The sequence below is a fragment of the Malania oleifera genome, chromosome 12, assembly GCF_029873635.1.
Source record: "Malania oleifera isolate guangnan ecotype guangnan chromosome 12, ASM2987363v1, whole genome shotgun sequence".
Lineage (NCBI taxonomy): Eukaryota > Viridiplantae > Streptophyta > Magnoliopsida > Santalales > Ximeniaceae > Malania > Malania oleifera.
Window position 1 is genome coordinate 70991951 of NC_080428.1, and position 13386 is coordinate 71005336.

The window sequence follows — 13386 nt, forward strand, 5'->3', positions numbered from 1 at the left end:
TTAGATTTAAATTTTTTAATTAAAAATCTATATGAATTATTAGGGTTAAACCTAAAATTTCTTTTAATTTTTTTTTGCAATTGTTACATTTTCTCGTGAATGACTATAATAATTTAAAATTGAGCATACATACAATAATTTAAGCATAATGTCGAGATAAAATAAAGAAAGGTGACTTAGATGATTTGGATATTTGAAATGCAAACTTAATAGAACACCAATGAAGAAAAGTGAATTAGTTATTTTAGGGAAACACTCTCGATTGGATGAATTAATCAAAAAAAAAAAATCATATAATCGAGCAAGCTTCTTGTTGTTGTGCTTTGAATTTCAAAAAGTGTAATAATTTTTTATCAAATTTAATTTTATTTGGGATATATTTTTTATTGTTAGTTAGTCAAAAGTCTAAAAGAGGCCAGTTATTATTGTAGAACCTTTTGAAAATTTGAAATGATAGTTCCTTTCAAGTTTGACTCATAAAGAAGTTTATATTTGAGCATAATTATATTTATAAGCATATGAAAAAAAATATTTTTTATTACCTATTAATTATTAACAAAGGAATTAGCCACAAAAAAATAAAATAAAAATACCGAGGGAAGATTATAATTTTTTGGAATTTAAGGGGAGAGGGGAATAAGCGTATGGAGAAGAGGAATTTATGATTTATCCTAGTTAGTACTAAAACAACTAATATTTTAGACTATATTTAATGTATTTGTTATTGGTAAAGTAAGTTTCATCATTTAACATTTATAACCAAAATTTTTTTAAAAAAATAATATAGCAAAAATATTTTATTTTTTTATAAAAATTATCTGTAAGTTTTTCTTTTCTCATCCATAATAAGAAGTCATAGAATTTTGTTAGCTTTGATGTATTCCAAGAAGGGGGTGAATTGAAATTTTAAACTTTCTTCTTAGGTTAAATTAAATAGCAGCAGTATATCCACAACCTAGACGTCTATACAGTTCCAAATACGCAAATAAATAAAACGTGCGAAAATTAAATCATGCGCGGCATTCACAATATAACATACACGTGCGGTAAATAAATTACGAAAAAATAAAATGCATATACGATATGTTATTGGGGTTCGGCCAATACTGTTTACGTCATTGCCTTAACTCACCAGTACAAGGATTCCACTAATACTCACTTAACGGGTGGAGCGGCACCAATTACAATCAGATCAATTAGCAAGACTGACCTCAACCTACAACCGCACCTTACCAGGATGGTGTACCTAACTTTCCTAACCGAGTCTAAGTCAATCCAGGACTATTCCACAAGGTTAATCTCCCTCTTCAGGCCCACGTCTAGAATACAATAAATGTATGAAATTTACGTACACGGAAGTGCTTCTTACACAAGCAAATATGTACCACTAAGCACAATTACAAATCAATGCATACCAAACATGTAAGAACGATAAGATTAGTGGTGTATATGTGCAATCTACACTCAATACAATGATAATCTCAAGTATGCACAAGATTGTTCAAATAAGCTAATCTTTGAAAGCAAAATATATTAAATATTAATATCAAATTAGTGTTTCAAATATGCTAGCAATAATATTCAAACGAACTCAAAAATATTTTCTCAAATTGTATCAAGCACAAGAGTTGTTTGAAATTAAGTTTTATAAAATATTTTGCACACAAAAGTTATTACTTAAGGAATCTTGCAATGACAATGTAAAGATCCTCAAGCTAATGAGTTTTCCCAACATTAGATTTATCAAGTTAAATTTGTGGGAAAAACTCTAGCCAAAATCTTAATACAAAAATCAAACAATACAAATTTCAACAAAAGTATAGGGCTATTTAGAATGAAACACTAATAATTTAAACACTCTCTCTAAGCTTGGATGATCAAAGAAAATGAAGTAGGAGAGTATTTGAGAAATATAGGCTTTGAAAATTTTCAGAGGATTTTTCACTAATTACTTTACTAATTTCTCACTAATGCTTGCAAATGAAGCCTTATATATAGAAGTAGGCTAAATTATGATCGTTAGGGACATAAAGGTCTTTATAAAAATTATTTTAAAACTGTTTAATGAAATTAACCTCATTTAACCATCTTTAATCTCGACAAAAATAAAACAACCCAAGAGTTTTCGAGTGCCCAATCCATGGTTCGGTCGCCCGAACAGACATAGTTCAAAAAGTTATTTTTAAAGGTTTGGGTGCTCGAGTATAGGCTCGGTTTTCTGAATCAAGGTGATTTCCATTTTGTTCGCATTTTGGTCGCCTAGTCTAGAGTTCGGTTTACCGAACTCATGTGTTCGGTCGTCCGAGACTATTTTGAACGTATAAGTTCAGGCTACTGAGTTGTTGGGAAAGGTCAGATTAGCGGTTCGATCGCCCAAGGACGCTACGGTCAAAATGGTTCGGTCGCTCGAAACCAAGTCAACCTTCTGACCGGTCAAGGGTTCAGTCACCCGAAGTGTTTTGAACACTAAGGGTTCGGTCGCCCGAATCCTCACAACTTTTTCCTGTAAGTCTAGTTTTTGTCCAATTAAATCCCTTGATAATATAAGTGATTATGAGGATTATTTTACGTGTATGTGCAAGGACCTAATGTGATGACCCAAAAATATATATATATATATATATATATAATTAAAGTACAATAATAATAAAATAATAAAAATGGTCATTAAGTTAATATCAATACAGAAGTATTTTTCTGTAGGATCCTTGATTCCATGTTTGATGCCTAAGAAAGACCTTGTCTTAGCGAGTGCTCAGAGACCATTGCGACTCAGTCGCTTCCTGGAGGTCGGTCTGGTCAAAATGGAATTTCATAGGATAAACATGATAGACATTATTTGTACACGTAAATAAGTATATATACATAAAATAGTGTTTTAACAGACATAATTTGTAAAAATACATAATAAGATAATAATATAGGTATCATATGTGGGGCCCACAAGACTATGTGGGATCCACATGAGTCACGGAGCCACAAAACACTGTTTATATACCTAAATAAGTACATAAAATAATGTTTTGACTGATATAATTTGTAAAAATATATGATAAAATAATAATAATATAGGTATCCTATGCGGGGCTCACAAGACTGTATGGGGCCCACATGAGTCCCGAAGCCGTATGGAGGTTTACACGAGTCTCAAAGTTATGTAAGATGCATAAAATCGTATAAAAGTTATTCGAGTTATATAGGATCCATTCGAGTCTCGAAGTTGTGTGGGGCCCACATGAGTTTTCAAAATTCAAATTTAATTTTTGTTCAAAAATAAATAATAAAATAAATAAATACTAAAAATAGTTTAAAAGTAAAAAAAATGATAATAATAATGATAATAATGATTAAGAAAAATAATAAAATAATAAAATAATTAATTAACTAATTGACTAATTAATTAGGTAAGTGATTAATTAAAAATTTATTTAACGGGAATGGTGGCAAGCACTCCCACATGGCCTCTGTCCCCATCCCATACTCAACCCATACCTTGCCTAGACCTGGCAAAACGGATCGGGTCGGTTTATCCGTGACGGATAAGGCGGATTATCGGGTGAAAAAATCATAATCCATATTCGACTCGTTTAAGTGGCAGATTAGGCAGTTTTGGGTCGGATAATTCATGGCAGATGGGTGGATAATCCGCCATTCTCATATATAATTTTATTAATAATTTATTTTTGTCATAATAATTTAAATTGTATACGATAACTTGCAATTAGTTTGTGTATTAACTTTTTTAGTAACTATATCAATTATTCAATCATTTATACTAATTAACAACTCCTAATTCATGCAAGTAAAACTGTAAGCAATAAAACATAATAAATTAATCTCAATCCAACTCAAAATAAAAACTTAAACTGTGTGACTCGTGTGAGTCTAAAATCTAAACATTATAATTGTTCTTACAGCATGTGAGTTTCTTTAAATACAACTATTGTCAAATCATGTGAATCTCCCAAAATAAAACAATCAACAAACTAAAAAAAAATCTCAATCCATCCTTCAAATAAGATCTCACTAATTTGATCCAAGATGCAATTAGCAAGCCCCTTCAGCAAGGAATAGATAATCAAGCACCAAGAGAAGCATCTCAGATTGAAACTAAGGCAATCAATTTAAGAGTGTATGCATAATTAGCGGACATATAGAAAATTTGGAAAACTTGAAAGCCAGAGCAAGACCACCAAAAACTAAACATTCTAAATAAAATACAGATACTCTTTATTCCTAAAGAGAGCATGTACACATAATTAGCAGAATCATTCCAACTTAATCCAGCCCTCTTTAGTTTTTGGTGTTTCTACTTCTTCCGCTTGTATATCTTCCCCAAAAATGATTTCAGCACAGCTTGTACTGCTTTACTTGGCTGAGCTTCAATCGCGCTGGTTAGCTTCTTATAGCTACTGCTCTCATATTCCAAAAACGCACCCTAACACAGTTGATAGAAACAATTAAACAATATTGCAGAGAACACAGTTTCCAAGAACTTTGGTTGTCATAGATCCTTGAAAATGGAAAGCAGAAGAGAATGTCAGAGAAATAACCTCGATATCGAGCTCTTTATAAAGTTCCTTCACTTTTGCAACATTGGCTTGATCGGCTTTGCCATAGTTCTCCTGGTAATCAAAATGGCAATTGGATGTGATGCTTTATACAAGAGAAATAAATGGAGGGAGAATAAAGAGATCTTTGCTTACACGTAATAATTTCTTTTGCTCCTCATTACAACGTTCCAGTGCCTTTACAACCAACCAAGAGCACTTAAAATCTTCAATATCTGTCCCAATCTGACATTCAAAAATGATATTAGAAATCTCTTTAAGATATCTAAAATTTCTATTTGAGATGCTAATAAATATGTATTGACAACAACCAGACAAGTGAATTCCTTGAACTTACTTTACCAATCACTTCAGGATCACCAAAACAATCCAGATAATCATCCTACAATATGTTAGACATATATTAACAGATAAGCGAAAAATCATCAGAACATAATCGTATGTATGCAATCCATTTGATTGGAATTGCAAATGAGTAATGACAAATGCAATGTTTTTTAGTTTTCAGTTCTTTTCTGTGATATGTTGACAATAAAGTAGAGCATTGACGATTCCATATGCACATAAAATTACCTGTACTTGGAAGTAGATTCCCATTTCAACAAGAATATTCTTAACCTCTGCATGATCGTCCAAATTCTCACCAAACATAAGCAAAGCACATGCAACCTGCGTGTGTAGTGAGGTGGCAGTTAATACTTACAGAGGAGGCATGGATTCACTAAGCACGAATTTGCACAAACACTTCTCAGGAAAAAGGGGGAAGAGAAATGAAGAGTGGTCTTAATATAGAATCAGGGTGCATTGCAGTATCGGGCAAGGGACCCTCCCATCATGAATAGAATATTAACATAATGAGTAAGTCAAGGTGTTTGTTTGGATTTTCAAACACTAGTATAATTTGAATTACTTTTTTAAAAAAATTAACTATTTTTTCCTACTTAGGAAACATGATCATCCGCATTAGTTTTCAATAAAAAAGAAGATTCAGTTTTAAGAAGTGTATGCACAACTATGAAGAGTATGAAACTTGTCCTAAAAATTTATTAAAATAAAAATTTTACTTACCGGAAGGTAAAATGAGTAATAAGCGGTTTTGTACTGAACAATGCGACGATGGCTGCATATAAATAAAACCATTATAAAACCATCTGCTATATTAAAACAAAATGTGAACATGAATTTTGCTAGAAGTTAAATGAGACAAGGAATCACAACTATTCTACCCCCCTCATGAACCTTACATAGGCAGTGAGTACTTTGAAAGATCCTTCTCTCCTTCAAGCATGGTGATCAAATCTATCATCTGTCCACAGGTTGTTTGGAATTCCACCTGATAAAACATGATATGAATCAATAAAACGAGTTCATAATGAAAATAAAAACTGAGTGATCTTGATCTATGCAAAGACAACTCCACCTCATTAAATAAATCCAGCAAAGGAAGACTGGGCGATGCCGTGAGGGAATGGTGGCTCGTGAGTCATGGCCGTGGCTGTGGGTGGCAGTCAGGGACGGCAATGGGAATGGCCGTCCACTCGACGTCGTGGCCGTGGGATGTGGTTGCGCAGCTGGAAAGGATGAAACTTTCAAGGTTAGGATGAAAATGAAACCCTAATAGGAATCAGGTCAGGATTTGAGAGGGGGGCTGCTTGTGGCTGTGTGGTGTGTGGGCTTGTCCGTGCCGTGCATGTCAAATTTGGCGAGCGTGGGGCGTGTGGGCAGTGGGCAGTGGGCACTGCCGCACTGGGCTTTCCCATTTCCATACTTGGGCTGCTGGGCTTGAACTTTTATGGGTTAGTTAGTTATGGATTTTTAAGCGGTTTGGCGGATATCCACCGGATAAAACCGACCCAACCCGCTAAGGAGGCGGATATGAAAATTAAAAACCATATTCGACTCATTTAGCAAGCAGTTGATGATAAGTCGGTTAAAACGGATCTGATTCGGGTCGGATTAACGGATTTTTATCCATTTTGCCAGGTCTAACCTTGCCCATCCCTTGCCCATTCTTTAATTTTAAAAAAATTATCATTTCACCCATCTTCCCACACTTTTATAAATTTCATTTCTTCCCCAAAATTTTCCTATAAATAGGGAGCTCTCAATCTTCATTTTTCACAATAATTTTTCAAGGAAAAGAAGGATTAGTGAGTGAAAGAATTTGTGGTGGAGAGAGAATTTTGAATGAATTCTCAATCACCCACTCTTTCCGATCTCATTTCTTAGAGATAGTTACAGTGTTCGTAAGGAAGAAGGTAAGTAAATTTTGATTATGTTAGTTTTTTTTTTTTATTTAAAATTTATACCCGAGTTTATTTTATAAGTAAATTTCAATTATATTAATTAGTTCCACAAAATTTTCATGAGTTTATTTTTACGCATATTTAATTATACCAGTTCTATCTTTAATATACTTGCATCTATTTTTGGGTTAAGAAATGTTCTAATCCCCTTGGGTAAATTTTCAGCATTTCTTTCTATTCAAAAATAAAATTATATATATTTTTAACACAAAAATTGTGTGGCATGAGTTTATTTCTACATTGCTTTTTTTATGAAAATATGAGTAAAGATGAGATTTTTTACGATATTATTTTAAATTGCATAAATTATAATAAGATGATTTTAAAACCCCTTATGGCAACGAAAGTTTAAAATTACAGATGCTCGGTACCGCAGCTTAAAGTTTATACGGATCAGAGTGCACCCACATTGTTTACAGAGTAGTTATTTATGTTAGTGGATTTCTCCTGAGTGCACACCTGGTTCCGGACCAGGACTTAATAAGGAAAATCTCACTTAAAGTTTACGTACATTGATTTAGTTTGGTTGGCCAGCCAGCTAAGTCCAGTCTTCGGACCGCACAACCCAATCATGAGGGTAAACATGACTTACGGAAAACAGGCCTAAGGTGATTTTTATAATATATGTTTATACATATTTAATTACGTGTACAAAGTTACTGATGATTTGAAGGAAAAGTGTAAGTTTACATGAAAATGATCATTCTGGTACTTAAATGACGATCTAAGGAAAACGTATAGGGAAAAGTATATGTATATTTATCATTAAATATTTTTACAGTTTTAAAGTTAAAAGTTTAATTTAACAGTTATAGTATATGATTTTACTGTTGTAATTGATGTAAAAGTTTTATGTAGTAAATTTTAAATTTATATTTATTCTAAAAGTAGTTTTGAAATTATAATATTAAATATTATTTTACGAAATTTTTTAAAAGCTCATTTTGGTCACACACTAATAATAATCTTATTTACTTACTGAGCGTCGTCTCACTCCAATCATATTTTTATTTCAGATGACTCCGAAGAGCATATCGGAAATCAGGCTTAGCAAGCAGCGGGTGGGGATAGAAAAATAAAGATTGATTAGAAATATTAGTATGATGTCAGATATTTATGTTGTGAAATTTTTTTTTTAAAATAAATGATTGTAATATGGATAATTAGCGCTCTGGTTTAATAATAATTGAGTTTATTTTGCTTTCGCTGTAAATTAGTAGTAAAAAGTTAATATCTCAGGCCCCTCGGGATCGGGGTGTTACACCTAAGGGCTTTCTAATGTCTTTGAGCTTATTAAGACTTACATGCATGTAATGCAGATTATTATAGAGCTTTGCCCTATGTTACTATTACAGACCCAAATAAGGCAATAATATAAAGTACAATAAAGAGAAAGCTTTTGGGTCTTTAGACTTTGAATCTTTACATGTCATCAAGTGATTTGCTCATATGGACCTGCACACAAACTTGATAGCCATCAAATACTTAAATATTTGTCATTATCAAAACCGGTTATGACCTATAAGGTCAACATTCTCCCCCTTTTTGATGATGACAAATATATCATGCAAAAAATGTTGTCGAGTTATTATTTATTTTTCTTTGTCATTTTCCATAGATACTTTAAAGTGTAGTTTGAGTTATTTATTGCATTGAATATTTATCTTCCAAGTAGTGTTGGGTAGCGAGACTCCCAGCCCTCGTGACGACGGCGACTCAGTGCCGTTCGGGGTTTTGCAGAGGAGACTCAGACGGCGGTCTGTGTCGTCTTCCGGGATTTGCAGAGGAAAAGCTCTCACGACGACAGTGTTGAGTTTCGGGAAGTGAGGGATCCATTTCGAGGATTTGCAGAGGCGAATCAAAAGACGGTCTGTGGCGTTTCCGGGACTTGCAGAGGAGAGTTTCTCGCGACAAAGGGGCGAGACGACGGCGAGTTTGGGAACTCTAGATCTCGCGACGAAGGCGGCGGGATCCCCAACCCTCACAACGACGGTGACTCGGTGCTGTTCGGGGTTTTCACAGAGGAGATTCAGAGGGCGATCTGTGCCGTTTTCGGGATTTGTAGACTGCCTCTCTCCCGCTCCACATCCTCAGCCTCGTCCTGTTTGTGAGCATTTCGCCAGAGAGAAGAGTCACCAGCTGCAACCACGGTCGCCCACTTCGTCACCTGCCGGGTTTCCTGGACTTTGAATTCGGCAAGCCATTCTTCTACCGGTACTCTGAAACATCCTTAATCAGGTATGTCTCTCTTCAATTTTCGTTGAAGGAAGACGTCTACAGTCTAGGATTTGATGGCGGCGCCTGCCGGCCCTTTGGGGGATCCTCCACCAGTGGGGTCTCTTTCAAAAGGAGGTTCAGGAACTTTGTTGTATGCCCATGTAGTTTCAAGTTCTCATGCTATTAAACCGTTGTCTTCCTCTTTCAAACTTGCCATGAGATATCCAGTTGATGTTGATGGAGATATTGGTTTTATATTCTCGGAGGCTGAGATGAACAAAGTGGCGAAAGATTTTAGGTTTGCACTGGTTTTGAAATTTTTGCGATCTAGACCATCCATTGATGTTATCCGTTTGAATATCATAAAGTCATGGGGCCTTTCGGAGATCCCTTCTATTAGTTTCATGGATGATTTTCACGTACTGGTTCAGATGAAGAATGAACAAGATTTTCTTCATGGATGGTCTCATGAAGGAAGGATTTTGGCTGGATTTCTGTTTCGTCTTTTTCGATGGACAAAGGACTTCAACCTAAAGCAGGAACCATCCTTGGCCCCTCAATGGTTATTTCTCCCTGGTCTTCCAATGCACATGTACAGACCTGATTGCTTACAAATTCTAGCCACGAGGTTTGGTCGATACTTGGGAACTAACAATGCTACGCTTAATCGAACTAGGGCTACAAGTGCGAGAATGTGCGTGGAGGTGGATTTATTGGCAGATCAAGTGGATGTTTTCCCGATTGTTGTTTCTGCAAGTCAGAAAATTTGGCAGGAAGTGAGATACGAAAAGTAAGGATTTTATTGTGAGAAATGTCATAGACAGGGGCATTCAAAGGTGGTATGTCGAGGGGGTGAAAGGAAACAAAAAAATGGGGATGGAGGTAAGGATACGGAATATGGTAGACAAGTAAATCGACAAGAAGTTTGGCGTGTGAAGAAATTGGATAAAGGGAAGGAAGTTCAGAGAGAATTGATAGGTCCATGCATTATCGAAGAAACTGTAGAGGGCGCTCAGGCTCAAGAGGGTGCAACGACATCACAAATTTTGCCAGTGGTTAAGGCAGTACCGCAACGTGAGATGGAAGAGGGGGAGTTTGTTCCTGAAGATCCAAGACCTGAAGTGGAGACTTTGCAGCGAAATATAAATCAGTATGAGATTGTGTAGAGGGAGGAGAGTGTTGAACCAGTCTTGGGTGCTCCTGACGCTGATATTTTGATAGTGAAAGATGGCATAGTAGTGTGTGATCAGTTGATGACGTCTAATAATATGGTTACAGAAATTTTAGAACAAGAGTGTACCTTCATGGCCAGGTGTGTCCCACATAATTGTGAATCGGATAGGGAGGTGGAGACAAATAACTTAGAAAAACTCCCTTTGGAAAAGGGCTTTTGTTAGGATGATGATTTACATGTTCCGATTGTTAAGTTGAAGGATATTAATGGGTAAAGTGAGAAGAAGTCTCAACGGGTTATTACCCATCCAAAGAAACTTGATTTATAATTAATACAATTCTAGTGTGGAATGTGCGGGGTTTAGGCACGTCGAAAAATCATTTACATAAGTTAATGAGGAATTTTTCGCCTTCTATTTTGGTTCTTTCAGAGCCATTTTCTGATGAAAGTCTGATGTCGCAATGGGCTGATTTTTTTAATTTTCTGAATTTTTGTGCAAATGCTTCAGTGGGGGGTAAAATTTGGATATTTTGGGAAGAGGAAGTGCACTTTGAGTTACAACATATGTCTGATCAAGCTATTTCGGGTATTTTTAGTTCTGTGGACCAGATTTTCTTGGCTTCTTTTGTTTATGCTAAATGTCGTCAAACAGATCGCCGAGAACTTTGGAATGATTTGGAGTTTGTAAAGAGGGATGATTTCCCTTGGTTAGTGACGGGAGATTTTAATATTATCTGTTCAGGTTCGGAACGTATTGGTGGTCATATGAGGTCGTTATCGGCTATGGAGGAATTTAACAATTGCTTGGACAACTGTGGTCTTATGGATTTGGTTGGTACTGGCAACAACATGTCTTGGTGTAATGGTCACAGTGGTAATTCTCGGAGTTGGGCAAAACTGGATAGGGTGCTCTATAATTCGAATTTTCTCCAAGTTTTTCCAAATATTTATTTTGAGTATGGAAAGAGGAGGACTTCAGATCATAACCCATTGATTATTCAATTTCATAGAAATCTGCATCGGTATGGTCCTTCTCCCTTCAGGTATCAGAATATGTGGAGCACGCACCAGTCTTTTAAGTCTTGCGTGGAGGAAACCTGGAGGGAGGAGTCTCATGGTTCGGGTTTAGTTAGACTTGTTGGTAAATTGAAACATATGAAAGTTGCAATTCGAAACTGGAACAAACAGGTTTTTGGACATGTACAACAGAACATTAAAAAATTGAAGGAAAGTAAGGAGGCTCTTGAGGCTCAACTTCAGGAAGGATATTCGCTTGAATTGGAGGAAGATTTTTTCCTTACTAAACTCGAGCTGGAAGCATGGGAAAAAAGGGAGGAGATTCGTATTTCTCAGCTAGAAAAAAAGAAATGGTTGGAGGCGGGGGATAACAATACAAAGTTCTTTCATGCTTTTGTGAACCAAATGAGGAAGAACACTATGATTCATTCATTGAAACTTCCAAATGGAGAAGTGTTGGATTCTATGGAAGCTGTTCATAAGGGTGCAGTAAGGTATTTTCGAACGTTCTTAACAAGGTGTAGCCTGTAGGACACAATCGAGCAGCTAACCTTATTGATATAATTTCTCCTATGGTTTCTGAAGAGGAGAATATTGATCTGTGTCGTGAACCGTCTGAGGTGGAGATAAGGGATGCTATTCTTTCTATCCCGAGAAAAAGTAGCCCAGGTCCGGATGGTTTTGGCTCTGCTTTTTTCCAAGATTGCTGGGATATTGTAAAAGAAGACGTGATCGATGTAGCTAGAGATTTTTTTGCTGGGTCCTCTCTTCCTAGATTTTATTCTGCATCTTACATTGTTCTAATCCCAAAAGTTCAGAATCCTCAAAGTTTTGACAAGTTTAGGCCTATTAGTCTTTGTAGTGTTATCTACAAAATTTTTTCAAAAATTATTGTTGCAAGGATGACAGGTTTATTGTCTACTTTGATTTCTTCGGAACAGGGAGCTTTCATTTCTGGTAGAAGTATATTTGAAAATACTTATTTGGCTCAAGAAATGGTTCATTCTCTGCATAAGAAGTCTAATGGTGGAAATGTAATGATCAAAGTGGACATGGCTAAGGCATATGATAGAGTCGATTGGGATTTTTTAAACTTGGTTCTGGAAAGTTTTGGTTTATCTCGAAGATTCTGTGGTTTAGCGGCGGAATGTGTTTCCTCTCCTTGGTTCTCCACTATGATGAATGGCACTTATAAAGGTTTCTTTAAACCTTCTCAAGGGCTTCGCCAAGGAGATCCTTTATCTCCTTATCTTTTTATTATTTTACAGGAAGTTCTCTCTCGACTTCTAAAGAAAAATTTTATGGAGAACAAGATAGGGGCTTACTATCATCCTCGTGGGGCGCCTTTGGTATCTCACCTTCTCTATGCGGATGACATTCTTATTTTTGCTAATGGTAAGAGAAGTTCCATTCGAATGCTTATTAAGACTTTGAAGAAGTATGAGGATTGGTCTGGTCAATTGATAAATAAAGAAAAGTCAAGTATTTTTTTGTCAAAGAGAATTACTTTTGCTCGGAAGAGATCTCTATTAAGGACGACTGGCTTTGCGGAAGGAGGTTTTCCTGCTACATATTTGGGTGTTCCTTTGGTATCGGGTCGGCTTACGGCACGTATTTTAGAGCCCCTAATTTATAAATTGAGGAAAAAAATAGCGAGTTGGAAATTTTAGCTTTTATCTCAAGGGGGCCGCCTAATTTTAATTAAGCATGTATTATCATCAATGGCCGTTCATCAATTGGCGGTATTGGACATTCCTACTAATGTCTTCCAAAAGATAAATTTTATGTTATCAAAATTTTTTTGGAGTGGAGTAAATGATAAAAGGAAAAGGAATTGGTGTTCCTAGTCTAATATTTGTAAGCCTGTTTGTGAGGGTGGTTTGGGTGTTAGGGATTTGGAGGAGGTAAAAAAATCATTGCATATGAAGTTTGTGTGGAGATTGTTAACTATGGATAATCTGTGAACTCAATTCTTTAAAGCCAAGTATTTGTATAAGAAACACCACTTGAGAGAAATGAAACTAGAGAAAGGAACTAGATTTTGGAGATCGATTGTTCGTGTGATTCCTGAAGTTTTAGAGCATGTCCGTGTTCGAATTAA

At 35.7% G+C, this 13386-nt stretch overlaps 1 protein-coding gene across 1 annotated transcript; it reads right to left on the bottom strand.

The window, feature by feature from the left end:
• Window positions 1-4099: 4099 nt before the first annotated feature.
• Window positions 4100-9081, bottom strand: LOC131144000 (farnesyl pyrophosphate synthase 2-like). The gene is made up of 11 exons (XM_058092346.1): window positions 9037-9081; window positions 8569-8880; window positions 8304-8332; window positions 5992-6019; window positions 5816-5904; window positions 5640-5691; window positions 5145-5240; window positions 4909-4953; window positions 4707-4796; window positions 4554-4625; window positions 4100-4438 (listed from the first exon to the last, which is right to left on the bottom strand). Exons 1-11 carry the CDS (start codon window positions 9079-9081, stop codon window positions 4310-4312), a joined length of 987 nt encoding a protein of 328 aa, XP_057948329.1. The 3' UTR covers window positions 4100-4309.
• Between the last annotated feature and the right edge of the window lie 4305 nt (window positions 9082-13386).

What these genes read in the sequence shown, in the direction of transcription:
- LOC131144000 (XM_058092346.1), bottom strand. Translation starts at nt 9,081, where the DNA reads ATGGCTTGCCGAATTCAAAGTCCAGGAAACCCGGCAGGTGACGAA. An exon ending in ATTACTCATTTTACCTTCCG is followed by an intron (nt 5,241 to 5,639) that starts GTAAGTAAAATT and finishes CTACACACGCAG; the next exon opens with GTTGCATGTGCTTTGCTTAT. An exon ending in GAATCTACTTCCAAGTACAG is followed by an intron (nt 4,954 to 5,144) that starts GTAATTTTATGT and finishes AACATATTGTAG; the next exon opens with GATGATTATCTGGATTGTTT.